The sequence below is a fragment of the Hippocampus comes genome, unplaced genomic scaffold (assembly GCF_001891065.2).
Source record: "Hippocampus comes isolate QL1 unplaced genomic scaffold, H_comes_QL1_v1.1 scaffold391, whole genome shotgun sequence".
In the NCBI taxonomy this organism is placed as follows: Eukaryota; Metazoa; Chordata; class Actinopteri; order Syngnathiformes; family Syngnathidae; genus Hippocampus; species Hippocampus comes.
This window is the reverse complement of record NW_017805455.1, coordinates 139,280-152,296: the sequence shown is the minus strand read 5'-3', so window position 1 is coordinate 152,296 and position 13,017 is coordinate 139,280. Positions and strand designations below refer to the sequence as shown.

Sequence of the window (13,017 nt, the reverse complement as noted above, 5' to 3'; positions counted from 1 at the left end):
TTGACTCGGCCTGGCTCAGACTTGATCTTAGTTTTACTGTTTTGTGCTTTCTCCTGTCTTAGTTTTTTTTTTTTTTTTTTACAAGATTTACAATGCAAACGGCTTATCCTCATTCACAGATTGCATCAGACCCTCCTCCTCTCTATGACGCAAAAAAAAAAAAAAAGACTTAGACGTATAAGTACGTCCTTGGTAGGCGGGGCCTAATTTTAAAAAGACGTACAAGTAGTCTTGTGGAATGAAAGAGTTAAGACACTGTCTATCATTAAACTGGTCCGTGGGGCAAAAAAGGTTGGGGACTGCTGTTCTAGACCATTCTACACAACACTTAAAGACACATATTGATCTGTTGCCTGCGCAGCACTGGGTTTTTCTGACGTTGATGTTTATGGCACATCATTCCGACATACAGGAACAGATTCAAATGTGTAAAACCGGTTGTCAAGACTTTGAAGAGATGGACCGATGAAGCCAAGCTAGCACGGCAAGAATGCTTGGACTGCACCGACTGGGGTGTCTTTGAAACGTCAGTGGGCACACTGGATGACTATACAGACACTGCAACATCATACATCAGTTTCTGTGAGGATATGCATATACCACAGAGCTCAATGTAATTGTAGCCAATTCTGCCATATCTTCAAGTTGCACGTTTCTATCTCCCGCCTGAAAGCTGAGACACTCGCCTCAACATTGCAATTTCGCCTCACAGAGTGTTGCAAATGTCCATGTTTATCCGCGGCACATTTATCAACAAAGAGTGCAGCTGGACAATCTCCGTGCAGCAAAAGAAAGTTAAAGTGCACTTTACACATTGACAGGTAGTGACAAAATATATGAGTTGAGCCCAAAACTCATTTGTGGTGGTTGATAAATAGATCTGTTGCAAACACTGCAGGTTGTTGTGTCTAGGGTCCGAATTGATTTCTCGGTTCAATGAATGGAGACATTACAGCTGTCACAAAAGTTTCATAAATAGCCAAATATTGGTGATATGATAAAGCTGATGAGATGGGTGTCAGTTTTGCTCCATACACACTTTTAAAGTAATACAAACACATTTAAACATGTTATATGTTGAGAGAGAACAAGAGCAATGGCCAACACAAAAATACTGTCCAAACAGTATAAAAACAAAAATAGAGAAACTGCAATAGAGTGGGAGTGTGAAGCATTAACCACAATAAATCGGGGGATTTCAATGTTTAAAAAAAAAAAAAAATCATCTTTATTTCTATTCTATATTCGTTCTCTACTACTGTAATTACATATTTGCGAAACAAATGATTAAATATTATACCTGGATTCTTTAACTTTGTCTTTATTATTTTGAGTAAAATACATTTGCACCAATGAAAATCGAATACAATTCCCCAAATACACAGAGGTGACCTTACCATGTCAACTTCTGAGATGCTGTCCAAGCTCTCCACCTGAACATCGACCCCCACAGGGATAGCAGGACCTGAAAAACAAAATGATGCATTAAAGCGCCAGCTGCAAATTACAAATATCCATCCATTATCCTCTCCGCTTATCCTCACAGGCGTGCTGGAGCATATCCCAGCTGTCTTCAGGCAGTAGGCGGGGGACACCCTGAACTGGTTGCCAGCCAATCGCAGGGCACATTCATGCTCCTGTTCATACCTAGTGACAAGTTAGAGCATTTAAAAATACTATTACGACTATATTGGCTGAGTGAGAAATATGTGCCAGCTCAAACCGATGAAATGCCAAAAGCTTGAAAACTGCTTGAATAAATGTTTGATGAAGCTTCATACAATTATAGATCACAGTACCCATAATGCATGTAAATTTCCCTATGATGGTATCAAACCAGTATAAAGCTAAAGCACAAATGAATAATACTAACGAATATACAGTAGACGCCCAAAACAATAGAACACTGTCAGTCTCATTTTGGGTCGAAGCCTTTCATAGCTATGAAAGCCCTCGCAGCCTGGGAAACTTTGGGGTACAGGCACGTTGCGATTCTGGAATTTTGGAGTGGTTCTGTTTGTGACCAACAGGTGGCACTGTAGGGTTCTTCATGCAGTGGCACACCTGTTGGTCATTGTTTTATTAGTTAGTGTGTGGTTCAAAGGACTCCATGCCCGACCAGTCGGTGTCGGATCATTGTGTGTCTCTGTGCACGTGTCATGTTTTGTTTTCTGTCTTAGGTTTTTTGCTACTTTGATTTCCTGTGATTTTGCTGGACTTTATTTGAGTGAGTTTTTGAGTTAGTTTCTCCAGTGTATTCCTGTTTGCATTTTTGTCAAATACATTTTGGTGAATAGCATGAGACGTTGTTGTCAAGCTGGAATTGATGCTCAAAGGGCACATGACGTGTTATTGAGACATTGAAATTTTTAGTTGTGGTGTACCACGATTGTTGTTAACTTTTGTTTCAATGAATTGTTTGAGAAGAGGAAATCACCAGTGCATCCTTCTACTTAAATGTCCTACTTTCATGTTATCACTGTAGTGTGAACTTTACCTTTTCCATAAATTTCACCTGAACGCCAAATAGCCCTCGCTTTTTTTGAGTAATGTAGACATACTCTTACTACTCACATTGTCTGAGGAAAATGCCTTCATGTATAATTTGAAGAATGTCGTCTTTTGGCATGGAGATGGACGAACCCGATGAAACTGAGCAAAACCTCTGTGGACGCTACCACAACCAACCTTTATTTCGTACTAGTGCTTCTAGATAACAGATTTAAATATTCACGGCTTTTTCATACTACAAAGTCCATCCATCCATTTTCAACACCGTTTATCCTGAACAAGGTCACAGGGAGTGGCTGGAGCCTATCCCAGCTGAATTCAGGCAGAAGGCGGACTACACCCTGAACTGTTCGCCAGTCAGTCGCAGGGCACATCACAATACAAAGTATTTTCCTGAATGCAAATAAGAATTTTCGATCATTTGTAATGACTATTTCTCAAGATATTGTTGCCAAGCTTAGATGAGCTTTGAGGGGGGTGTCTTATAATTAAAGGCAAATATACCATCAAGTAGAAATGTGTAGCACCAAACTTCATCGTTGCTTTATAAGCAGGTGCATAACGGGTTTCTGCTAAATCCATCAATAGTTCCTGATGGATTTCGAATGAAATAATGGTAGTAAATTCATGTATTACAAAGTCCTATTTTACCATGGCAACCAGAGCTGATATTTGCAAATACTGTAAAATGTTCAAATTAACTTATGGGTTCATATGGCATGTTAAAATTTGAATAGCTTAGATCATTATTTTCCTTTTCGGGGAAGAAAAAAAAAACAATCTATTCCTTTTAAAAACGTTGTTTGGGGGGGTGGGAGGTGCGGGGTCAGAATATTAAATAAGAATTTTTGTAAGAAAATAGTGTAAAAATCAAATTCAGCATTGCAACCTCACAGTGCAGAGGTTGTGGGCTCTGGCCTCCCTGTGTGGAGTTTGCAAGTTCTCCCCGTGCCTGCGTAGGTTTTCTCCGGGTACTCCATTTTTCTCCCACATTCCAGAAACATGCATGGCAGGTTAATGGAACACTCTAAATTGTCCTTAGGTGTGAGTGTGAGCATGGGTGGTTGTTCATCTCTGTGTGCCCTGCGATTGACTGGCCACCAGTTCAGGGTATCCCCCACCTACTGCCCAAAGACAGCTGGGATTGGGTCCAGCATGCCCCGCGACCCTCGTGAGGATAAAGCGGACCAGAAAATGGATGGATGGATAAATCCAGCATTGCCAAGTACATTAATGTGTGAGTTAGAGAAAGGATGAGAAAAAATAAGATCGTTACAGTATAGTTTTACTCTAATTTGAAGGTGCTTTACTGACCAGAATTTCAAAATGCTCAATTTCTCCGCAACCCTTCATCGTATTTTCAAATTTCTTGCTTGTGCTCAGGTTGAAGTGCCCTTTCCAAGCAGTGATGCAGATGATGCTGTATGTACCTGGTACCCGGATCGATCCTAAAATATGCAGTACATCAACTTGATCATCTCTGGATGCTGCTACTATTACTTTTGGACTTTTTGTGCCGCCTGCTTCTTAGTTGTGACAGTGTTATTTGCAGAGTAACATCTGGCTGATGGTGTAACAGATTGGTGCCAATGCAAATCTAAACTGTAAGCAGGAGGAACGGCTGCCAGTTTAATCTGCTCATCATTGCTGCCGTGGGAGTTTGCCACATTGCTATGTGCCGTAAGAGTTATATTTCAAGTCACCTAAATCACACCATTCAATGCAGCTAATAGCCAAAGCTCCACTGTGTTTTGAATCTAAATATTTGATGGTCTTAGGTTGTTAAGTGTGAGGGAAAACTGGTCCTCATTGTTACGACAGTGTGACAAGCTCATATCCCCAAAGAGATTACATTGCATGACACGTTGGTGCTCAGGGATAAAGCAGATGACATGAAAGCTCTTCTCCGATGAGTGTTAGTTTGAGCATGGCAACAGAGCTAGGATAGCAATACAATTCTTCCATTTCAAATTTGCAAAAGCCACAGTGCAAATCTCCCATAAATCTTTCTCTGAACTCGTTAGAGTAGACAGTTCCTACTTTTTGTCATCAAAATCATATGCAGTCAATTTAATACTGATTGAATAGATTATAGATTTACAATAAAATTCCATTTGTATGTCAGTGATGGAACCCAAATTTGGATGTTATTTTTTTTTTATGTGTGCCAGACTGAAGGTCATTTTCCCTTTCCTCAGCATACCTTTGTTCCACGTCTCCTTGTGTTTCTGCTTCCCCCTGGATTGTCCTGTGCTTTAGTTACTTGTTTGCTGTGCCACATTGCTCACCGTTCTTTTCTGGGATACATATTTTTTGAAGATGTAAAATTCTGAATGATTTCCCAAATATCTGCAGATTTCTCCATTGTGAGACAAATAAAAGTTTTCTTATCTTATCTTGTCTTAAATTGTGTTCTTCACTTTCTGTCCCCTCCACCTTTCTCTCACTTATTTATTTTTCATGGTTTAGTTTGTCCTCACCTCATTTCCTCTCTCAGCTATACTCAGGTACTTGTTTGACCATAACCAGGGGAACAACACGTCGGCTTCCAAGGAGGCTTCCAAGTAGTGGTGGCCATTGTCCTCCTGTGCAGCCTATGTCCACATCTCTTCTCTCGTGTCAGTGAGCACCACATCACCACCTAATGTATATTGTATAAATCTGTAATATTTGTTGTGTTTTGTACTGTATTGTGTTGTCTGTTTTTGCTGATGTTGATTTTAGGGAGTCCATCTATGGCTCGTGGAAAAGCATTTCAATCAATTTGTTAGTCTGTCCAGCTCGTTCGCGACAGCACCAGGCTCCAGCGGCTCATCAACCCTTGAACCACATCCAAGCAGCACAACCTTGTAAGATTCACCAAACAAAACAAACAAAAGAATCATATCAAAGCCAGAGTTCTTGCTCCAGCCAAGTGTAACATTCTGGCTCAGCAATGGGAACCACACCGGCTATCTCTTCCAGTGGCATTCAAATCACACCTCTGTTCCAGCACTGCAAGACCGCCAACCACCGCCCATCTTGGTTTGACGGCCAAGACCTCCCACCTTTAACCAGTGACCACCGTGCCTCCACACACATACCCACACACACACATATATATATATATACATACATACACACACACACACACACACACACACACACACACACACACACACACACACACACACATTTAGGGAGAGAGAGAGAGAGAGAGAGAGAGAGAGAGAGAGAGAGAGAGAGAGAGAGACTGACATGTGGTATGTGTTATTGCTTTTAATCCTCAATAGAATAACATATTAAGGTTGTTGTTAATCTGCATTGAAGGAAGAGCGGAAAAGCCCATCAGCTTGATGTGTGTGGTAAGAGTAATGCCATATTTTGTTTACTACAGAAGAGATTTTGTGTCCTTTTCTGAAATGTGATGGTTTAGCAATATTCCAGATTTAGCCTTTAAATTTGAATTCTAATGGCCAAAGTTACTCTTGAACAGTAAGAAATCTACAAGAGTATTATTCATTCCTAATCTTCTTGTCAATGTCTATTTGATCCACAATGTTTTTATTCCACATAAAATTATTTGTGTTGATACAACACATCTTTATTAGCGCTTTACCACCAGCTGCAGCTATAACAAAGTGCTTTCCAGAACATTTAACACTACATAACAAAAACAATGCAAAAGAACATTGCATAAAACAATAATTTAATCGTGACATCTATTCCAGCATATGCCTTGTTGTTCGAAGCAGTTATAGATGAAAGAGCAGAGAATCAAAGTCTCAGAAACGTCATGCTTACAGCATGCATGCCGTCACACACTGCTACAAGCTAAGTTTGAAAGTAAGCAAGAAGCTGTAGCATCCATTGATGAATACGGAGTTTGGTTTATTTCTCCTGTCTTATTCAGATTCGCTTCAATTCGAAGTGCTGAATCTCAGTTCCAAATGCATATCTGCCCTTCACACCAACACTCCTCTCTCCTCATCCTCAGCTCCACCAGCCATCCATCCAGCCACACCAATGCAGACTATCCAACAGCAGCGACATCTTTGCTGCAACAAAATGGGGATGTGAAAAATGATGCCCACCACAGGTGCAAAAAAAAACACACGCGCCCTCCGGCTGTAAAGCAGCGACAATCAAATAACGCTGACATTCCCCCCATCAAAATCAGTGCTGGTACACACATGCTGCTGAGAAGGCGCAACCATCAACCATCAGGCACAGACCCCTCTCCTTTGACAAATGTCACGGCCAAAATGCTGAGAACAGTCCACAAAGGGTCCACATGAAAGACAACAAACATCATATCAAAAAATAAATGACAAAAAAAAACAACAACAAAAAAGCAGAGCTGCCAACTACGGTGCAGTCTTGAAGATTGTGTGTCTATTTAGCAAGTAATTTTCTCGCCAAGTGGGAGATATCTCCTTCAAGCTGGGGTCCTCTACCGGAGGCCTGGGAGCTTGAGGGTTTTGCGCAATATCTTAACTGTTCCCTCTATTGCACTCTTCTGCACGGATGTCAGATGTTGCTCCGGGTATCTGCTGGAGCCATTTACCCAGCTTGATGGTAATTGCCCCCAGCAGTGCCCCGATCACTGGTGGCACCAATGTTGCCTTTACTCTCCAGATTACATATAGTTCTTCTTCTACTTCTATCACAACTGCTGTCTTCTGATGTTTACTCACCACCACTATGCCGGGCGTTATCATCAGTATGCCAGTCTGGATCTGCAAGACCCACAGGATCTTGGCCTGGTTGTTCTCAACCACATTTGGTAGTGTCTGCCATCTTGATAAATTAAAGTAAGTCTAGTCCATATTTAGTACATTTGTTCCTACTACCTGGTTATGCCACTGCGTGTATGCCTGCCTGGCAGAATCTTATGCCCTGCTGTGATATGCTGCACTGTCTCTAAGCCTTCCTTGCACAGCCTTCACCTGGAGTCCTGTCTGATGTAGTAGACTTGGCCTCTATTGATCTTACATTTAGGAACTGTTCTTGTGCTGCCCTAATTAGCACATCCATGCTTTCTCTCAGTCCAGCCTTTTTCAGCCACTGTTGTTTCTTGATTACAGCCACTTCTTCAATTTGTAAGTGGTACATGCCATGAAGGGGCTTGTCTTTCCATGACAGTCCATCTGGCTCCTTCTAACTTCTGTTGCCTGAGGCATTTGCTAAGCAGGTCATAGGCTTTCTTGAGTCACTCCAGACAATGGACAGATTACCACTTCTACTTTTTCAGTACTGTATTGGGTGAGTGAGCTATGAAAAAGTAGTTGGTGTTTGGCACTCCTGGTGTTGTTACCTTTTCCTCTGCTCATGTATTTTGGCTGCTATGATGTCTGATAGGAGCTTAAATGTGGTGCTGAGGCAGGTTTCGGTAGGTATGATTTGATGGAGTCGCTCCCTTCTGCGGATCCTTCATAATGAGGACTGTCTAACCTTGCGTTCGTCATTGGGGGTGAGTCCTTGATGCTGGCAGCTGGTTCATATGTGCTGCTTGTAGCATATAGGTGTATACCATACTGCTACACAATGTTACAGCAGAGTCACAGAGCAGCAGTTGAGTGAATGTGTACACCTGTTAGGGCAGTTGAAATAAAGACCGTTGACAAAACAAGTCGTCTACTGACATCCTCAGACACAACACTGCCAGGTGTTAATCAATAGCCCTTAACTTCTTCAGCCAGTAGGAATGAATCATGTTTGGTCATGGTGCTATCCAGCAGTTCATCTAAAACACTCTTACTTGGATATCTGCCATCGTTATGACTACTGGTTCTTGTTCTAGGACTTGCAGTGCTCTCTTTGCAAGACAACTGGCCATTGGGCTGGTATTGTGTGACACATACTGTCAGAGATAAGAGATAGGCTTCAGCATGCCCACGACCCTCATGAGGATAAGCCGTTCCGATAATGTCTTTATAAATCTATAGTATATTTTTAAGGCTTCACTTCTGCACTATGAGGCGGGTGCCAACCAGTTGATCAGCTGGTCCACCAACATGCTTTCCCATGGTGAAGGAGAGTCGATGGACTCAGAGGTGGGGTTCAAGTCTTTGAGGTGGTTAAAAAAAACTCCTCTATGGCAGGGCCCCATGGGTATATGGAATTCGCCCAGATTTCCTAAAGGCTCTGCATGTTGCATGGATGTCCTGGTTCACAATCTTCTGCATCATTGCAAGCACATCAAGGAAAGTGCCTCTACATTGGCATGCCAGGGTGGTGGAAAGAGCAAACTGTGTATCAAGAAAGTATCAAATCGGCCTCATGCTATTATTTGTTTTCAAATCTTTAAATGGCCTCACTTCACCTTACGTCCCTGAGCTCCTCCGCACCTATACACCAGACATTATTAGAGGTACCAAGAAATAAGTGGAGGCTCAGAGGGGATCGAGCCTTTTTCGTTGCTAGTCCCTCTCTTTGGAATGACCTCCCACTGATCATTCAGGAAGCCCCCTCCCCCGCCCATCTTTAAAACCTGTCTCAAAACTCATTTGTGTTCTTTGGCTTTTGACTCCGCATGACTCAGACTTGATTTTAGTTTTACTGTTTTTGTGCTTTCTACTGTCTTTGTTCATAATTTATTGTTTCATTGTTTATTGTAGATATGATATTTGCTCCATGTACAGCACTTTGTATCCAACGGTGGTTGTTGTAAAGTGCTCTATAAATACAGTTGAGTTGAGTTGAGTCATGCCAGAGCTAATGGGAATACTTTGTGATCACCCTGGAAGAGCTGGTTGAAGTGGCTGATAAGATGGAAGTCTGGGTTTCCCTGCTGAAGCTATTGCCCTTTGAGGACATTTTTTTATTCAAACCATTCACAAATACAAATCAGTGTACACATTTGAAAATTTATATTCGACATTTGTGACCTCACTCACAAATTGGTACATTTTCATTCCATATTTGTGACTTGAGTCACAATTTGTAGATTCTCCTTTTACATTTTTGACTTCAGTCACGCATTTGTGGATTTTTGTTACACGTTTGTGACTGCGGTTAGGACACCGATTCGTTTGACATATTTATGGTTTGAAATACGCATTTGTAAATGGTTTTGCTACAATACTGTCCCCACAATCTCACAGTTAAGTGGAAAGATACGGATAGATGGGTAGATTTTTATTTACTGATTGATTTATTTCAATTAAAACGAGACTGTGCATTTTAATCAACATTTGCCTCCATTCTATGACGGATTAGAGTAATAGGCTAGTTTTCATCTGAAGACTCTTGGTAGGTTGAGAAAAAAAAAACAGGGATCCACATCTGGAAGCCTCCCCACTACCCTGGTGTTAAAATGGGCAGTGGAGTGTGGGAAAAGTTGTACAGCACCCTTTTAAAGTACAAGAGCAAATTAGGTAAGTGCCATTGTGTATCAGAAAGCACAAGTGAGTATTGCCCTGCTGCATGTCAGAACTACTGATTATGCGCATACAATTTACAATTAATGACATCCGGCTGCTATACAGTATAGTGGTATATTTTTTTCTACAGAAATGCAATATTTTGACATTGAAGTTCTATGTATGCTGTATTATTTTCGCAAACTTTATTGACATAAAACCACTAAGCTTTTTTTTAGCTTAGTGTTTTTTTTTTCAACAAAATAATACAAATTGTTTACAGAGGCATGAACTAATCTGAAAGCAAAAAGAGTCACAAATGGCAGTTACTTACCTCCAAATGCTGGCCTCATGGTGAAGTCATGATCATCTACTTTGATGAGATGCTCTGTCTTCATTTTACGAGACTTGGTCACATCTGGAGGCTTCTTTGCGAAAGAGCTAAAAGAAGAGAATGAGGGGCAGATTATGTACCTACCTTTTACAGAATTAACAATGGTAATATGCTCTTTTTTTATTCTTTGATTCATCATTCCAGTTATGGACTATTTTAATATGGCTATGAGATCCCAACACAAGACCAGACATTTTTGAATGTCACCTCTGGCAGAAAAAGAGCCTGAGCTGGTATGCGAGGCAGAGAAATTCTGACTAGATAGAGTCAGATTCGCCTGACACATAGCTTGGGCTCTGGTACCAGTCCTCTCAAGAGGGGTTGGACTCTTTTCCACTCTAGAGTGGTCCACAGTGAATGACGCACAGCAGGTGTGGGAATATTTACTGTCCCCTGGCTTAGTGGCTGTACATTGGGTTTCATCTTGGTGGACGAGAGGGTAGGCTCCCCTCGCCTTCAAATGAGGGATAGGTTCTGACTATTGTTTGTGCTCATGCACCAAACAGCAGTTCAGAGGACCCACCATTTATGGAGTCCTTGGAAAGAGTGCTGAAGAGTCCTCCTTCTGGGGTCTCCATCATTTTGCTGGGTGACTTTAGTGCTCACGTTGGCAATGACGGTGAGACCTGAACGGGCATGACTGGGATGAATTGGGGGCGTGACTAGGAGGAACAGCCCCCCTTGATCAAAACCCAAGCGGTGTTCGGTTACTGGCCTTCTGTGCTTGTCACGGTTTGCCCATTTTGTTGATGTTTTGGACACTCAGGTGAAGAGAGGAGTGGAGCTGTCAACTGATTACCACCTGGTGGGGTGTTGGCTCCGATGGCAGGCTCAAACGCATTGTGAGAGTTTGCTGGAAAAGTCTGGCAGAATCCTCTGTCATAAAGAGTTTCAACTCTCATCTCTGGCAGAAACTTGCCCATTTCGCAGAGGAGGTGGTGGACATTGAGTCTGAGTAGACCATGTGCTGTGCCTCTGTTGTTAAGGTGTCCCACCAGAGCTGTGGCTGTATCATGGCGGCAACCCCTGAGCCTGTTGGTGGATACCAACGGTGGGGGATGCCGTCAAGCTGAAGGAGTCCTATGATGCCTTTTTGACATGTGGGACTCTGGAGTTATCTGTTGGGTACCGGCTGACCAAGCGGAATGCAGCGTTGGCGGTTACCAAGGCAAAAACTCGGGTGTGGGAGGAGTTCGGTGAGGCCATACAGAACAACTTCCAGATGGCTTTGAAGAAATTCTGATCCACCATCCGATGTTTCAGAAAGGGGATGCAGTGCACCGCAACACTCTTGATCAGGGGTAGAGAACTCCGGTTCCTTGAGAGCCATATCCTGCCAGTTTTAGAGCTCTCCCTAATCAGACACACCTGATTCAATTGATCATGATCGTTTCAGGGTTCGACGGAGCTCGCTGATGATCTGATCCATAGAATCAGGTCCATTGGTGTAGGGAGGGATCAAAAGCAGGCAAGATATGGCTCTCGAGGAACCGGAGTTCCTCACCACTGCTGTATATAATGGGAATGGGGTGCTTTGACCTCAACATGGAATGTTGTGAATCAGTGGAGAGATTACTTCAGAGGCGGCATGCTGGTCGACTGGTTGGCACTCCGCTTCACAGTTCGATTTGCTCCGGCCTTCTGTGTGGAGTTAGCATGTTCTCCCTATGGGTTTTCTCTGGGTACTCCATTTTCCTCCTTCATTCCAAAAATATGCATGGCAGGGTCATGAAACACTCTATATTATGTGTAATTGTAAGTACAAATGGTTGTTCGTCAATGTGTGTCCTGCAATTGACTGTCAACCAGTTCAGGGTAAACCCCACCTCCTGCCTGAAGACAGCTGTGATAGGATCCAGCACACCCGTGACCCTCGTGAGGATAGGCGGATTAGAACATGGATGGATAGATGAATACTTCAAAGATTTCCTCACTCCCACTCACTGAGGTCTATGAGTCTATTTTTCCTATCTCTGGAGAAAAGGTCACCAAGGTGGTTTAAAAGCTACTTGACGGCAAGGCCCCGGGGGCTGATGAGACCCACCCAGAGTTTCAAAAGACTCTGGATGTTGTGGCGATGTGCTGGTTGACGCGCCTCTGCAACATTACATGGACAATGGGTGAAGTGCCTCTGGACTGGCAGATCGGGGGTGGTGGTTTCCCTTTTAAAGAAGGGGGACCGGTGGTGGTGTTCCTTTCGGGGAATCACGCACCTCAACCTCACTGGTAAGGTCCGTTGAGAGGCGCTGGAGAAGAAGTTGAATCTCAGATTCAGGAAGAGCAGTGTTATTTTTGTCCTGGCCATGGGACAGTGGCCCATCTCTACACCCTCGGCAGGATACTTGATGGTGGTCGGGGTGCATGGGAGTTCGCTCAACTAGTCTACATGTGCTTTGTGGACTTGGAGAAAGCATTTGACCGTGTACCCTCGAGCATCTTGTGTAGGGTGCTCCAGGAGTGTGGGGTATCAGTCACTCTAGTATGGACAGTTCGATCGCTGTATGACTAGTGTCAGAATTTGGTTCCGTTTCCCTTCAGTAAGTCAGATTCAAGGTCAAAGTCAAGGTGACTGTTTCTTTAAATAACACATTTATACACAGTAAACCCTGCCCAAAGTGCTGTACATATTAAAATATAACGCTATGATGAAACACAATACCGAGAAAAAACCCCATTAAAAATAGAAAAATACAAATTAAACACAATACAAAACAATAAAATGCAAATGTGCAACCCAGCTTATGTTGAACACCAGCACAAATAAAGGTG

The 13,017-nt window shown here is 42.6% G+C and overlaps 1 protein-coding gene across 1 annotated transcript in view; it reads right to left on the bottom strand.

The window, feature by feature from the left end:
* The window catches only part of LOC109518525 (gamma-aminobutyric acid receptor subunit rho-2-like), a gene marked incomplete at its 3' end in the record, with an annotated part of 44,361 nt that overhangs the window by 27,352 nt on the left and 3,992 nt on the right, over nucleotides 1-13,017 (bottom strand). The window contains exons 2-3 of the mRNA XM_019874409.1: nucleotides 10,189-10,295; nucleotides 1,398-1,465 (exon numbers count right to left, since the gene is read on the bottom strand). Coding sequence (XP_019729968.1) covers nucleotides 1,398-1,465; nucleotides 10,189-10,295 — 175 coding nt within the window. The remainder of the gene's footprint in view (nucleotides 1-1,397; nucleotides 1,466-10,188; nucleotides 10,296-13,017) is intronic.